Source organism: Lissotriton vulgaris, chromosome 2_2, assembly GCF_964263255.1.
Source record: "Lissotriton vulgaris chromosome 2_2, aLisVul1.2, whole genome shotgun sequence".
Lineage (NCBI taxonomy): Eukaryota > Metazoa > Chordata > Amphibia > Caudata > Salamandridae > Lissotriton > Lissotriton vulgaris.
The window spans coordinates 312,287,503-312,305,001 of NC_141688.1; the positions used below are offsets into that span (position 1 = coordinate 312,287,503).

The 17,499-nt window shown below is 49.3% G+C and overlaps 1 protein-coding gene across 5 annotated transcripts in view; it reads left to right on the top strand.

The window, feature by feature from the left end:
* Positions 1–17,499, top strand: part of PHF21A (PHD finger protein 21A) — a 679,011-nt gene that overhangs the window by 240,743 nt on the left and 420,769 nt on the right. For all 5 annotated transcript variants that reach the window (XM_086959648.1, XM_086959652.1, XM_086959650.1 and 2 more), the window contains exon 6: positions 10,195–10,374. In XM_086959648.1, the coding sequence (XP_086815774.1) occupies positions 10,195–10,374 (180 nt within the window). The remainder of the gene's footprint in view (positions 1–10,194; positions 10,375–17,499) is intronic.

Here is a 17,499-nt window from a genome sequence, read left to right on the forward strand (position 1 = left end):
TCTCACTCAGTCAGTGGTACGGAAACTCCGACAAACATCCCTCATACTGATTTTAGTAGCTCCCACATGATCCTGCTGGAACTATCAGTAGTTCCACATCAAAAGCTGCATCTTGTCCAATCTCCTCACACACAGCCATGGAGAAATCAAACACCCAGATCTCAAAGAACTCAACTTGGCGATCTGGCTCCTGAAGTCTGTTTGGTTATCTGAATCTTACACCAGACTGTATGAACATTATTAGAGAGGCCAAAGATCTACTACGAGAGCTTGTTATGCAGCTTAATGGAAGCATTTTGATATTTATTGTAATAACCTCAATCTTCTTGATGCTTTCATACAAAATATCATATGTTATTTGTTACACTTGCAGCATTTAGAATTAGCGTACACTTCTATCTATTTACAACACGTTGCGATAGCTGCCTATCTACAAAAAAGGCAACACTTATCTCTCTTTAGAGTACCAGTTATCAAAGCTTTTAAGGAAGGACTAAACAAAGTTACACCACCAAAACTTCCACCTGCCCCAGTGTGGAATCTTAACATAGTCCTTACAGGATTAATGGGCCCACCTTTCGAAACCATACATAAATGGGAACTGCAATTTCGCTAATAGAACATCGCTTTACTCTTTGCAATCACTTCACTGAGGAGGGTGAGTGAGCTACAGGCACTAACCATAGAAGAACTTTTCTTCCAGCTTCACAAACCAACCTAAATTTCTACCTAAAGTAGTTTCTGCCTTTGAAATCAACGAATCCGTTGAGTGACCCATGTTCTTTCCTCAACCGGATTCAGTAGCAGAACGAGCTCTACACACTTTAGATGTCAGAAGAGCCCTCTTATACTACATAGAAAGAACAAAGTCATTCCGTAAGAGTAAACAACTTTTTGTTGCTTTTTCTCCTCCTCACAAGCGCAATCGTATTTCCAAATTGGGTATTGGCAGGTGGATTGTTAAATGTATTCAGACTTGTTATGCAAAAGCAAAGAGAACTTTAACAATACCCCCTAGAGCGCATTCCACTTGCAAAATAGGGGCTACTATGGCTTTCTTAGGAAACATTCCCATTACCAATTGTATCGTACATTCCCATGTAGGATACAATTGACATTTGTAAGGCTGCAACATGGTCTACACCACACAAGAGCACTAATGTGTAGATATGTTAGCAAGACAAGCTAATGCAGGCCAGGAAGTACTTAGAACACTCTTTCAGACAACTGCAGCAGGTACAGGCTAGCCACCGCTTTAGGAGAATACTGCTGTATATTCTATGCAAAGCATGTGATCGACAGCTCCCATGCCTCGATCGGATAATGTTACTTACCCAGTAAGCATCTGTTCTTGGCATGTAGAGCTGTAGATTCACATGCACCCACCCGCCTCCCCAGGTACTTATGCCTGTTGCAGTTCTCTCTTACTTTATATACATACGCATTGTCATATCTATTGCACCCTTGCTAACTCCATTCTCACCCTCTGCGGGAAAACAATCTAACAATGGAGTCGATGCCCATATCACTGAAAGGAGGAGTCACCTACCTTGTGACTAGAAAGACTTCTTCGAAGAAAAACAACTTGCAAACATCTTGACCCAACAATAGATGGCAGGTATGCAGAGCATGTGAATCTACAGTTCACATGCTAAGAACAGATGCTTACTGGGTAAGTAACATTATCCTATCCATCTGTGGGTTGTTCTATACCTCGGGACTTCAGCGCCTTGATGCCTTCAGCATTTGCTGCGCTTTACGAATCCGGCTCAAACCAGGAATCACTTCAAACTCTGCTGCTTCATATGTAGGTCTGCAGTTCTGGCTGTGTCCTGAGTCTGAGCCAAGGGAGAGGGTGATATTGCCACATTTGTAGATGCCTGAAATGTGTATCGACCATCACAGGAGTTTTAAGTTCTCTCCAGAAGGGGTAGCTCATTTCCCCCTGCAGAGATGTTCCTGCGCACACAACTGTATTTGTAGGTTCACCTGCTTATTTTGTAAGGGCAGCCAATTCAAAATACCCAACCATATCTTTCAAGAAGGAAATCTCTCACCTCAAAGCAAGTACAGGGTTGGGCAGATCTGAGGATGGTCCTCTTTTCCAATTACATAAAATTGTCTTGAAAATTCACATATTGTATTGCTAACAGACTTAAAAAAAAACAACTTTATTTTAGACTTTTCTTTGAATGTAACAGCAAAACAGTTCCCCCCATAATTGGCATCAATAGTAAAAAACGTGTATACAGTTTGTTCACCTGATTATGGCACACTTGGATACAGACATCACAGTTTAGGCAATATCTCTAGGGAGCAAATCAATTCACATCAACAACAGGGAATATACGTGCGTTGTCAGCAGGGCACTACTCCAGGACAGTCCCCCCTTCCCCGCTCCCACCACCGTCTCCCTCGGATCCCGACTCCTTGGGGGGTAAACAGCTCAGCACTCGTGCCATCCGAATCACTGTTGGACGACCCCGTAGCACACATCACTCTCCATGCAAGCAAATCCTCCTGCAGCTTCTCATCCCTGTGTGTGCGCTGCATATGTGTTTCCTCAGCCAGGGACCACTCCCTGACATCCCTAAGCCATAGCGACATCTCAGGGGCCCTCTGTCCCATCCAGGTGATTGCCACCCTTCGCCTCGCAAACACCAATAAGAATTGCAACATTTTATAGGACAGGTTTCTTTTCTTGGGTTTGGGGACCAAGGCTAATAGACAATGAAGCGGGGTCAAGTCAATCCGGAGGACGGTAACGGTACAAATGTGTTCCACCACTGCCTTCCAGAAGTCCCCGACCAATGGGCAGTCCCAGGCCAGATGCATGAATCCCGCCCCCGCCACCCCACATCTAGGGCAGTTGTCTCGTCTGTCTTCAGAGATACGCCGCAAGGAGACCGGGGTCATATAAGTACAAAGCATAACATTTAAATGGATCAGTTTAAACCGTGCATTGCACGACACCTTACGGGTGAGGGTACGTATGCGTTTGCGCTGCCCCGGTTCCAAAGTAACACCAAGGTCTACCTCCCAGGCCTCCCAGGACGGTGGAACTGGCGGGGCAGAGTCCCGCCTCATGGCCAAGTACAGCAAAGTGATCAGCCTCCGTCCCCTACCACAGGAAAGGAGGATGTTACGGGTGTGGGACAGCGGGGGCGCCTCTGGGAACTGTGACCAAGTCGCCTTCGCCATCTCCTGGAGTCACCGGTAGTGCGGGTATTGCCCCCCACTCAGCCCCAAGGCCTCCGTGGCTTGTTCGATGGACACAAGGAGTCGTCCGGATAAAGATCTGCTAAAGTCTCGCAGCCCCCTGCACGACAGTTCCGAAAGGACATGTGTTCCTCCATAGTTACTACTGGGGCCAAAATCCACACCGGCAGCTCCCTGTGAAAGGGGCCCGCCTCAAGATCTTCTCTACGAACCGCTGCCAGACTCCCGCAGTGTGGCGCACTACATATGGCTAGGCCTCGTCTGCTCTTCTTCCACGCATCAAGACCACCTGCAGTGCCCGCTCGTCCGCTCTGCCTGCTAGGAGTCTCATCTCCCAATTATCAGTGTCTGCGAACCACCTAGCAGCCGACAGTAGCTGGGCTGCATAATATTACAGGTCAAATCTCGGCGCCTCCAGTCCCCCCTCCTCCCAGCTCCGGACAACGGTCTGTAGAGCAACTCTGCTGCGCCGGCCTGCCCAGAGTAAAGAAGTGAGCAGCGTGTTGAGCGTGCGAAAGATTTGCGGGGGGAGCGGGCACAGAGAATTTTGCAGGACGTATAACGTCCTTGGCAGCATCACCATTTTGGCGATAGCCAGCGGTCCCATGAGGGAGAATTGCAGCTTGTTCCAGAAGGACACAGACTGTTGCAGGGATCTGAGTACCCGTTCGACATTACGGGCCAACAACTGCTCGTCGGACGGGGCCACCTGGATTCCCAGATATCGGAAGGCCTCCAGGTCCCATCGCAGCCCTAGGTTCGGCAGGTCCATCTGCGGGCTCATTTCATAACCCACCAGGGGAAAGATTAGGGACTTCCCAGCATTTATGCGCAGACCCGAGGCTGCACCAAAGCGGCCCAGATGCTGCAGCAAGCTGGGTAATGATTCCACCGGGGTCGTTAAGTAGAAGAGCGCATAGTCTGCATACAAGGAGACCACATTTACTGAGTCTCCCACCTTGATCCCCCACTGTGCCATTTCTGTATGAACTGAGACCGCCAAAGGCTCAATCGCCAGGGCATAAAGGAGCGGCGAGAGGGGACACCCCTGCTGAGTGCCCCTACCCAAAAAAGCCAGTCCTCCGAACGCGCTGACGCAAGCTTAACTCAGGCTTGAGGTACCCTGTAAAGGATCCTGTTCCAGTCACAAAATACGGGCCACATCCCTACCAACCGGAGCACCTCCAAAAGGTACCCCCAGTCGACAGTGTCGAACGCCTTGGCAAGGTCAATCGATACCAGGACCTGGCGATCCTCCCCACCACGCACCTCATGGAGTATATGGTTCAATCCCCGTAGATTCATTGCGGTATTGCGGCCTGGGATGAACCCACACTGGTCCTGATGCACCAGTTGGGCCATGTGCGGCGCCAGTCGGGTGGCCAACAGTTTGGTCAGGATTTTCACGTCCGTGTTGATCAAAGTTATGGTCCGGAACACCGCGGGATCGCAGCTGTCCCCACCCGGCTTTAGGATCATGCAACTTTCACGCAGGTTCATGGTAGGCGTAAGGGTGCCACAATCCAGCGCCTCAAGGTATACCTGTAGGAGATGGGGGGGCAAGGACATCCCCAAATGCCTGGTAAAATTCAGGCGGGAAACAGTCGCTCCCAGGGGATTCAGCCCTCGGTAGGCTGGTCGTTGCTACCCTCACTTCTCGGAGCGACAAAACCTCATCTAACTCCTCTGCGGCCTCCCTCGGGAGGGCCTGGAGAGTCAGCCCCTGAAGATAAGGCTGGTAGGAGGTTTCCGTAACCGAAGGGTCCGCGGCATATACCATCTGCAGGTGGGACCGGAGGAATTGGAGAATACCTGCTTCCGAGTGCACCATGTCCCCCGAAGGATCCCTCAGAGCAACTATCCGTTCCTGGGCGGACTCTTTCTTAAGAATCCAGGCCAACAGCCGGCCAGACTTGTCCCCTTCCCGATGGAGACGCTGTCGATTTTGACCCAGAGTGTATTGATCCAGGCGAGTAAGTATGTCATGCACGCACACACGGGCCGTCCGCTCCGACTCCAGGTCCGAATTATCAGGATTCTACAGAGTCTGATGGCACAGAAGATCAACTTCCGTTTCCCGCAATTCACGGAGCAGTTGCCTCCGGACCCCATAAGTGAGGCCCATACATTCGCCGCATATCACCGCTTTCAGAGCATCCCATTTAGTCGAGTAGGTCATGTCACCCCCCTCCCAGTTCAAGTCTAAGTAGTTGTTCAGGGCGCTCTCCACATGATCCCTCCCCACTTGATCCTGCAAGAGGTCCATCGGCATCCTCCAATTTCGAGGGCGGGAGGGCTGGTTGTCCCATTGTGCGACGCACGTCACTGGTGAGTGGTCCGACAGGAAGCGTGCCTGATGGGTGACCATTAAAGAAAGAGACGCGTCAATATTAGCGGCGAGGACCCTGTCCAGCCTACTATGGGTGTTGTGTGTCGGGGTGTAACAGGTGTACAATTTCTGTGTGGGGTTACCCAGGCGCCACACATCAGCGAGCCCCAAGTTGTGCATCACCTCCCGGAGTCGCGCTGTCATGCGTGGTTTCGTGCCAGTACGGGGCGGGTGCCTATCCAAAACTGGTTCTAACACACAATTAAAGTCCTCAAACCAGAGGAGGGGGGCGTCCAGATCCGAAACGAGGACCTCCTGGAGATGGGAGTAGAAGTCCGGATCGTCCACATTAGGCGCATTCGAATTTAATATCGAAAAATCTCTCCCATCCAACTTCACCCGCAGGAGCAGGTACCTGCCATCAATGTCCGCCTCTGCATACTGGACGGCAAAGGGGACTCCAGGGGCCACCCAGATTAGAACCCCCCTAGCATACGTAGAAAAGTAGGAGTGGAACACTTGGCCCCTCCATTTCTTGAACAACTTTTGTGCATCCTCCTCATTTAAATGAGTCTCCTGCAGACATGCAATGGAGAGTCTGTGTCGTCGGAGGAAGGACAGGACCCTGTGTCTCTTGGTACAAGTGCCCAGCCCCGCACGTTTCAGGTTAAGAATTTATATCCCATAATCGTTGGTAGCGCCCATCCGGGCCACCAGCTCTGTTTCTTGTGATCCGCCTCCCCTGGGTCCGAACAGTGATACACTTGATGCCTGCAACAATTCCATCCCCAACTGCTCCCCCCCTCCCCCCCCCCCGCCCAACTCTCCCATTGCCTCAAACCCCGTTGAACACATCCCCCCCACCCCCACCCACGAGCAAAATGACAGCAACAACAAAATATGCTACCCTGCCCTCCCCCTGCTGGTGCCAGGACGTACACAGCCATCCCATTCACCTCACACAACACTCACTCTCAAAAAATAGAACCAGAACCACCCCCCCACCCCCCTCCCAGCGCGACCCAATATCAATGTGAAGATCACTAGGCTCAACCAAGCGGACTAGCCCCATTTCAGGCATGGCCCCAGTCTTGACCCGACTGGCGTGTGATCCTCTGGGATGGCAGTCTCTGAGTGGTGTATTGAGTAATCGTATTGGGCTGCGTCAAGCGGGACATCTTGTCCTTGCGCATTGCCAAAGAAAACCCCCCCCAGCGGCGAGGGTAGCTCACCAGCAGTATATCAAGGTCCCGGTCCTGTAGCACCAAAGTCGCCCGATAGTCCAGGGACTCAGATGTCCAGCTCCAGGCCCCACCTGCTGGAGGTCGTGTGTCCCCCGTCAGTTCCTATATCAGTCAGGGACTCAGGCTCCTCAGGATACGCTGGACCCAGGGTCCGAACACGGCGTCAGGGCACGTGGGCGATATTCAGGATCCCACCTAGCTGGGTCTGGACCTCCGGCGGTCGCCCTAGGGGTCTCGGATCTCCACCGGGTCGCCAAAACCCCCTCGCTCCTCTCGGGGTTCTCCTCTGTGAATTCCGCTCCCGGCCGGTGTAGGCTGCAAGCTAGGCCCTGCCCCCACCAGAGGCTCTCGTCAAATCCTCCTTCCGGGGCCCGCTCACAGCATGGGAACCCTCTCGGCGGAACCTCCCTGGGTAGTGTCTTCGGTGTCGGCAGCCCTCGGGTCACCGCGTAGATCACAGATAGGAGTTCCACCCAAGGTCGCAGCCTGGGCAGGCCTCAAGCCCCGGTCTCGCGTAGACAGTAGGCCCGGCGATACCGTCCGGGCGTCGTAGACGGATTTAGCGATTGTCGCCAGAGGTTTCCGCAACGGCAGGGGTGCCCACAGCACGAGGGGTTCTTATGACCCACCACGCCTCAGCTTCCTAGGAGCCCAAACAGGATGGTTTTAAAGGATTTCTGGGTCCGTCGGACGGGAGCTGGCAGGGCTCCCGTCCTGTCGGCCATGTTGCTTGGCCACGCCCCTATTGTTAACAGGCTTAACATTAACCCCGAAAAATCCAAAATAATGTGTATTAACCTCCCTAAAAAGAAAGTAACACAGAACTGGCTCTTGTCATCCATGGAGCTGGAAATGGTCGAGGAATATCGATATTTGGGGGTCATCATAGACCACAAGGGCAACTTCAAGCCGCAATGTGGAGCCATAAAAAGGAGAGGGCTAACTATTGCGGTGGCACTGAAACTTAAACGCGGTTTCTGGCCCAAGCTTACTTCCTCTCATAAAGGTGATTCAGGCAAAATTAATCCCAGCCATTACTTATGGCAGCGAATCTATGAGGGGGAGGGACTCTTCCTTAGTAGATAGAACGGTAGCAAAGGCGCTACGTATGATCTTTGGCCTCCCTAGGTATACATCGCCTGCCCAAATGAGACTAGAATTTGGGCTACCAAAAGAAGAGCTGGCACGCAAAGGAACCTACAGAAAAAGCTGGCACAAAGTAAGCAGGGGAGACCCGAAAACCCTAAATGCTCTCCTGTGGAAGGAACTTCAAAATAAAGAAACTTGCCCTACAAGGCTGTACTTGGAGGCCGCTATTGATGATCTTGGCCTACGGCAATTATGGGAACTCCCAGGCTCCCCAGCAGGCTTAAAAAAAAGTGGTCAATCACTGCTGCAGGACAAAGCCGTTTTGTCAAAGCGGGCTCACAGCTGGCTTACAGTTCAATCATACATCAAGTCCTCGCCCCAAGCTTATCTACAGACGGGCTTTACCAAAAAAATAAAAGAGAAGTTCCGGAAATTTCGCCTAGGGCTATTGCCGTCAGCGGCCCACTTCCCTCCATGGATATGGCCACAATCACCAACAATATGCCGACTTTGCAGGAACGGCAAAGAAAACACAGTTCATCAGATCACCATCTGCAGCAAACTCATTCAAGAACGACGCTCCTTCTTGAGACCACTTTTTAACATCCGTAAGATACGGACCTGCAGGCAAGCGGTGCTCGCTTGTTTCAAAGGCGACGATATCCAACTGAGCTGCCGTATGGTAAAATTCCTTGAAACAGCGGAGGACCGCTTCAAAATGTTGAAGGAAACAAACAAAATTTTAGCAGCACCATGAAGGACGAGAGGATCAATCCAACGGTACCCCTGAAGAGCAAGCTCGAGCAGGACACTTCAACTTTGTCTTGTACTGATTAACACTGACTATACAACAGGGATACCGCAAACTGTTACTATAATTAATTACTCTTCCTTGTAACGCAAACAGGCTTTTTTTAACTGAAGGAGCTCTCTCTAAAATATTCTATTGCACCGCACTTCACTACATTACCCCTCGGCCGGCACCCAGGACGAACTTACTGCACAATTTTCCATGATAATCAGGCCGACCATCATAAATTCAAGCTTATTTTAACCCTGCTACTGCTATCTTACTATGTTTTTATAGAAGGAATTATTGTCTTAACATGTATGAACTCGATTCATGATTTGTTAACTGAACTTTCTTCTTTTATATTGTAAAGGTTTTAAATAACCATGTACAATAAAGTATTACTTACTCAGTATTGGTTTGATGTAGGCCAACCGGCCTAAACAGGGTTATATGTTTGTGTGGTATGCTCTCTTGAGAAGTGTTGTGTCCTGTGGGAGCGGCATTTTATTTATTTTTATTTTTATTTTGAAAGTTTTATATAGCGCCAACAAGATCTTTGCAGATAACAGAGCGCTTTACATAGGCAAGGATGGTGAGTACACGAGGTAGCATAATTAGGGAGCATAATTAGGAAGGTAGGTCATCAATGCAAGTAATACAGATAGGAGGGAGTATGAACAGTCAGGTAAGGTCGATAATATATAGGTATATATATAGCTATAGGATAACCCTGCATGCATCCTAGCATGCATGGTAAACAATCAGTTGGATGTCTCTCACTTGTTCATGATGAGGCACTCTGGCACATTGGTTTGTGTCTGGTTGAAATGATCTGAAAGTCTTTACAAGTTGAAAAAGCAGAAGTGCTTTGATGAAATATGAAGGGTGGATGCCAGATTAAGATAGATTTTGGAGATTTGGGACACCAGTTCCCAAAGTGTTCCCCAAGTGTCTAAAAGCTTTAACTAGGCCATGCGAACCCCCTTAACTTAGGTTCGTCTCGATCCTTCGGCCAGTGTAGTTGCTCTTTCTAAATGCACAATGACCATCTCACAGGAGCCCCCATGCTTATCTGAGCTTGGCTCATTTTGAATCTTCGAGGTTAATGTTTTATGATTCAATGTATTGTATCTCTTTGAAGGAAGTGGAAGGGATGCAGCGAGAGACCTCAGTACATTTGACACTCGTCCTCTGTCACTTGTTCTCTGTATGGTGTAAACTTTACAGCCGGGTCCGCATGTAACCATAAAGCCAACCTGTAGTGTGAACCGCTTGCGTTGTCCCCTGATGATTTATCCGATTAAGATCCCTTCACTGCATCCGGGGCGTGGGTTTGGGTTTAAATCAAAGAGGAGTTTGAATATTTTTAATGAACGTTCAGATGATGAGTTCTTTTTTTCTCGTCTGCTGCTGCCGTCCTATGGATCTACAAGTGTTCTGTGCTGTGCAAGAGTTTACACTGCATTGTTGCTTCCCTGCCTGTATGAGTAAAGCACATTTGTATTCTTGTTCGTCCGTAGAAGATGGTGGTGGAGCAGTTGCGGAAGAATCTCATGATCAAGCAAGAGCAGCCTGACTGCAAGAGCCTCATCCAGCCACTGCTCCAGCTGGACCCCAAGCCCCTGGCACTGCAGCCGCAGCAACAAAAGCAAGCGCCTCCTCAGCCGGGTGCACCCCTTCCAAGTCTAAGCACGTCACAGGTAAGATGGGGTGCTGCCCTGCACAGGGTCATGAGATATGTTGATGAAGGTGCTGATATAAACATGTTAAGGGCGCAGCCGCCCCAGTGCCTATCCTCGCGCTGGCAGACTTGACCAGCTCACTGACTTATCAATCAGAATGAATTGGAATTAGAGAAAAGTTTTAAATTGCTTACAAAAAGAAAGATATGTTTGACACGACTAGCTGCCTTGGCGTCGGCTATGCACAGTGTGAGGGACTAGCTCCTGAGGGTGGTCGTACATCTGTGCCAGGGCCGGCTGCCTTGGCGTCGGCTATGCACAGTGTGAGGGACTAGCTCCTGAGGGTGGTCGTACATCTGTGCCAGGGCCGGCTGCCTTGGCGTCGGCTATGCACAGTGTGAGGGACTAGCTCCTGAGGGTGGTCGTACATCTGTGCCAGGGCCGGCTGCCTTGGCGTCGGCTATGCACAGTGTGAGGGACTAGCTCCTGAGGGTGGTCGTACATCTGTGCCAGGGCCGGCTGCCTTGGCGTCGGCTATGCACAGTGTGAGGGACTAGCTCCTGAGGGTGGTCGTACATCTGTGCCAGGGCCGGCTGCCTTGGCGTCAGCTATGCACAGTGTGAGGGACTAGCTCCTGAGGGTGGTCGTACATCTGTGCCAGGGCTGGCAGCCTTGGTGCCAGCTATGCACAGTGTGAGGGACTAGCTCCTGAGGGTGGTCGTACATCTGTGCCAGGGCCGGCTGCCTTGGCGTCGGCTTTGCACAGCATAAGGTAGATGGTGCTGAGGTTGGCCAATAAATGAATAAGCTCCTTCTAAACACTGGTTTGCCAGTTGTAATTCCTTGAAATTTTACCTGTTTCTTGAGATCTTTGGATAGCCCCGTTGATTGATGGGCCACTTGTATGATCTTCTCAGTGGACTCAGTCATGCCACAGTATTCTGTTCTGCAGAGTTTTCTCTGGATTATACCTGGAAGCCCTTATCTCAGATGCCTCGACTCCAACACCAACACATTGCTTCTTACTGCATTATGAACAATCTAGCACTTCTGTTGTCCTGTGATGTATTACTAAGGATCATAAAAATAAACCCACGAGTAGTTTGAGATGCAAACTTACCTATGTTTTTTGTTTTACTTCAGCATCACCTATAAACACCTTTGTACCCATGTTACTACTGGCCTGTCTGCCTGGTTCATAGGGTGGGGCACCTGCAGGGCAGGGTGGCCCCAGTGGTACAGTGCATTATCTACTCCTGGCATCAATCACCCTGTGTTCCTTGCAATGGCGGGCAGTGCTGAATATTGGTTTTGTAGCATGAAATGTCTTCTAGATTCATCTGCTTTACACAAGTTTGCCTATGAGTGGTTGGCTCTAGAAGTGTTTTAGTTGCTAAATGTTTCTTAGTTTGTAAGTGAGTGTTGACCAAGTAAGAACTCTTGTGTTCGAGGCATGTGGGCTGCTGAATTCATATCTGTTGCATAGATCGCCGCCTAGTGTTGGGTCCGGATGATTGCACATTGTTGTCCTGGAAGAGTCTTCGAAGTATCACGAGATAGGTGGCTCCTCCCTTGGACTACAGTGCGCATGGGCATCCTCTCCATGCTCAGATTGTTTTTTTCCGCCATTGGGTTCAGATGCACTTTCAAGCACTCCAAGTTCGGAAAACTTTTCAAAAGGCCTTCGGTTTCGTCTGTATTGTTTGCGATCGGTACCGATAACATTCTTTAACTTTACTTTGCACTCTGGTTGTCGAATCGGGCCGCTAGGCTTTCTCGACGCCACGTAGACCGACGGTCGATGGAACGAAGTCCATTCAAGTACTGCCCGCAGTGCAACTCTAAGTTCCCGCACACCGATAAACATCCAGTGTGTAACAAATGCTTGTCTCCAGATCACAATGAAGACAGCTGCCTAGCTTGTGCCCAGTTCCGATCCAAAAAGACTATCCGGAATCGACGGGCGCAAAGGCAAGAAATGCAGAGGTCTGCACCGGAGCCCGAGAATATCTTCGACGAAGAACTGGTTGAAGCCGAAGACTCGGATCAAGAGGAAGATCAATTCTCCGAGCACGACTCAGACTATTACATCGATGAAGAAATCGTCGAGGTCGAAGAATACGACCAAGATATCGTAGCTGTCGAAGACGACTCCGATGGTGACGAGGGTCGAACCGTGAGTACACCGCCCCATATAGACACTACACCAATATCGGAGACTCAGGTGAGGCATCGCCAACAGGCCTTAGCTAAGACCAATATACTGGTTCTACAGCCCCGCCATACCGCCCGGCTAAGAACATACAAAAAGAGCCATCTGAGACACGTGGTATCCAACGCGCGAAAGCGTGCAAATTCACAAATAACTGGTGAGGCTCCTCCTGACAAGGAGTCAAAGATTTTAGAAGCATCATGCAAAGAGTAGCAGCTCAAGCAGCAAACTCATGGAGAATAGCCAATACACAGGCCTTGCTGGCCAGGTATGACAGTGCACACTATGACACTTTAGAAGGACTTCTCCAACATTTACCAGAGCCTTACAAAGAGCAGGCAGATGAACTTATACAGGAGGGAAAGCTCATCACCAATGCCTCCATTAAGTGTGCTCTAGACGCGGCAGATACAGCTGCCAGATCTATTAACGCAAGCGTGCTGCTTAGAAGGCACGCATGGCTTCGCATATCTGGATTCAAAAACGAAGTACAGGCCACAATTCTTCACCAGCCTATAAATCCAGATTTTTTGTTTGGTCCAGCAGTTGACTCAATTCTGGACAAAATGAAAAAGGACAACGAAACAGCAAAGTCAATGGATACAGAGGAAATAACACAAAGGGCAGGGGTCATGGAGGCAATGCCAATAGATCCTCCACTAACACCAAACAGTGACTTCTTGGCACTACCCCCAGACCATATAACACCAGTGTGGGGAAGACTACAACAATTCCTGCCAGTCAGGTTAAACATCACTATAGACAGGTGGGTAAGACAAATTATCCAACATGGCTATTGTCTAGAACTCACGTCAACACCACCCAACATACCACCCGTACACCGTCCAATGTCGCAGGAACATATAACATTACTGCAGCAAGAGGTCATCAGTATGCTACAAAAGGGGGCCATAGAACCCGTCCCACTACAACATCAGGAAACCGGAGTATACTCACTATACTTCCTCATTCCGAAAAAGGACGGTTCGCTCAGACCAATATTAGACCTCAGGCCCCTCAACATGTACATTTTGTCAGAGCATTTTCATATGCTCACTCTCCAACAAGTCCTACCGCTTCTTCAACAGAGAGACTTCCTAGCAACTCTAGACCTCAAGGACGCATACTTTCATATACCAATACACCCTGCTCACAGAAAGTATCTAAGGTTTACAATTCAAAGACCGCACTACCAGTTCAAAGTCCTACCATTCGGTGTAACAGCTCCACGGGTATTCACCAAATGCCTGGCAACAGTGGCGGCACATCTCAGGAGACAACACATTCATGTGTACCCCTATATGGACGATTGGCTAATACACGCGCCATCAGCCCAGCAATGTGCCAGCCACATGTCAAAGACCATTCATCTCCTGCACAGTCTGGGCTTTTCGCTAAACTACCCAAAGTCCCACCTGCAACCCTCCCACAGTACCTGGGAGCAGCAATAGATACACTAGCAGCAAAGGCATATCCGAACGCAGCACGAATAAACGGAATGCAAACGTTAATCCAAAGGTTCACACCCCAACACTCATTGCCAGCTCGAGTGTTTATGCAACTCATAGGCATGATGACCTCGTGCATATTCATAGTGCCTCATGCCAGGTTACACATGCGTCCGCTCCAAGAGTGCCTAGCAAGGCAGTGGAAACTGGCTCAAGGGCAATTAAAAGACCTAGTGTTGGTGACCAGTCGAGCATACAACTCTCTGCATTGGTGGAATCCACAAAACCTTTGCAAAGGACGACTGTTCCAAGAGCCTGTCCCACAAATAGTGATGACAGCGGACTCATCCCTGCAAGGCTGGGGAGCCCATGTCCTGCATTACATAGTTCAGGGACTATGGACTATGCAACAGAAAAAAATGCACATCAACCTCCTGGAGTTGATGGCAATCTTCCTAGCACTAAAAGCATTAAAAAAACACTTGCAACAAGACTGTGTTGATTCGGACGGACAACATGACAGCGATGTATTATATCCAGAAACAAGGAGGGACACACTCCCCACAGCTGTCGCATCTAGCTAAAGCATGTGGAAATGGACCATTCAAAGGAACATGTTTCTCATGCCAGAACACCTCCCAGGCAAAGACAATCAGATGGCCGACCTGCTCAGCAGGCACAGTCAACAGATGCACGAATGGGAGATTCACCCCAATGTGCTCCAACCATTCTTCCGGAAATGGGGACAACCGGAGATAGATCTGTTTGCCACAAGCGAAAACGCAAAATGCCAACACTTTGCCGCCAGGTTCCCACATCCGCAGTCGCAGGGCAATGCGATATGGATGAACTGGTCAGGCAAATTTGCGTACGCTTTTCCCCCAGCTCCACTAATACCGCTAGTGGCACGCAAGATGCGCCAACATTTACTGACGCTTATCATAGATGCTCCCACATGGGCGAGACAACCATGGTACACGACGTTCCTAGAACTGTCAGTGGTGCCTCATCAAAGACTGCGACTAACACCCAGTCTTCTAACTCAGAACCGTGGCGAAATCCAACACCTAGACCCGCAACGGCTGAACCTGGCGATCTGGCTCCTGAGATACTAGAGTTTGGATACCTGAACTTGCCTCCAGACTGCATGAATATTATCAAAGAGGCAAGAAGACCCACTACCAGGGCATGTTATGCAGCAAAGTGGAAATGATTCGTCATTTACTGCAGAAACAACAACATAAACCCATTAGACGCTTCCACACAAAACATCATTTGCTATCTCTTGCACCTACAACGTTGCAACTTAGCCTACTCATCCATCAGGATACATCTAGCTGCGCTAGCAGCATATCTCCAAAACAGGCAACACCTTTCACTATTTAGAGTGCCCGCAATTGAAGCATTCATGGAGGGACTTAAACGAGTAATTCTCCCAAGGCAACCGCCTTCACCAATCTGGAATTTGAACATCATTTTAACCAGACTTATGGGACCACCTTTTGAACCACTACACTCATGCGAACTACAATTTCTTACGTGGAAAGTGGCTTTCCTTATTGCCATTACTTCACTTAGAAGAGTCAGTGAGCTGCAAGCCCTAACTATTCAGGAGCCATTCATTCAAGTGCATGCAAATAGAGTAGTTCTCTGAACAAACCCTAAATTCATGCCAAAAGTGGTATCCCAGTTCCATATAAATCAAACAATAGATCTGCCGGTGTTCTTTCAAAACCCACAGACGGTTGCTGAAAGGGCCTTGCATACTCTAGACGTCAAAAGAGCTCTACTATATTACATAGATAGAACTAAAGCATTTCGGAAAACAAAACAGTTGTTTGTTGCTTTCTCACCACAACACAAAGGCAACCCTATTTCTAAATCGGGTATAGCCAGATGGATCGTTAAGTGCATTCAGATATTTTACTTAAAGGCAAAACGCACCTTAACAGTTTCCCCTAGGGCGCATTCTACACGCAAACTAGAGGCATCCATGGCTTTCCTGGGAAATATTCCTTTACACGAAATTTGTAGAGCAGCCACATGGACAACCATACATACATTTACCATTCACTACTGTGTAGATGTACATTCCAAACAGCAAGCTGCTGTAGGACAGGCTGTTCTCAAAACTCTCTTTCAGACTGCTGCAGCTGGCACAGGCAGCCACCGCTAGGGGAGATACTGCTATACATTCTATGCACAGATATGAATTCAGCAGCCCACATGCCTCGAACGGAATATGCTATTTACCAGTATGCATCGGTTCTTGGCATGTAGGGCTGCTGACATTCATATCGCCCACCTGCCTCCCCGGTGCCTGTCGCAGCTGTAGCATTCACTCGTTGCATGGACATCCCTTACTGTACTATACTCCATCTCTGCCACAATGGCGAAAAACAATCTGAGCATGGAGAGGATGCCCATGCGCACTATAGTCCAAGGGAGGAGCCACCTATCTCGTGATACTTCGAAGACTCTTCCAGGACAACAATGTGCAATCATCCGGACCCAACACTAGGCGGCGATCTATGCACAGATATGAATACATGCCAAGACCAGATGCATACTGGTAAGTAGCATATTCAATTTAATTGATTGTAATTCCACACGCCTATGTGTGTGACCACCATCTTAGATTCTTTTTTCCCAATATTTTGGTATGGGAGGTGCATCTAGAGAACTCCCAAGTATTTCATCCACGACGGCCGAAGAGACCTCAAGGAAAACCAGAAAGCTGTTGAGAGAAGTATCCAAGATCAGTGCTGGAGGGAGGTTTGTCAGGGTGGTGGATTCAACGTAATTGGAGAATGGCATTTGGTCAACGTGGGTCCCTGTGGTCACGCAACACCATTTTAAATTGAGCACACCTTAAATTTTGTCCTAACTTCTATAGGAAGTGTGCTGTAACTGATGAGCATCCAGCCTGTATGTTCGGTCTCTTGAGAGACCAGTTTAAATTCTGTCACCAGTGCCACGCGAAGTATCCGCGCACTAACTCATTCAAAGTGTGCAACTTGTGCTTGTCACCTAAGAACAAAGAAGAACATTTTGACGCTTGCAGATCGTTTCAATCAAAGAAGATGCTTCACGATCATGCAGCTCGACGTCGGGAAATGCAGCGTCAATGCATCAACCCCACCTTCTTTCCGCCTCCGCATCCCTCGAAAGAGGAAGAGAGGCTCCACCGTCTGGACCGAAAACATGCGCTCTGATTCTATTTGGATCGCACACACCAGTTCCGGGTGGATGACCCAACACTTTGTTGGTTACGTGGGCGCTAAGAAAGGTCGGGCGGTGCACAAGCGGACCATCTCTCGGTGGATCGTGTTGTGCATCAATGTATGCTACTCCTTGGCTAAAAAGGAGCCTCCTTTTGGGCTGAGTGCCCATTCCACTCTGACCACGGCGGCTAATCCTGCCCTGGGTCGGGGAGTCCCCTTGCAGGACATCTGTCAGGCAGCTACGTGGGCCTCGCTGCAC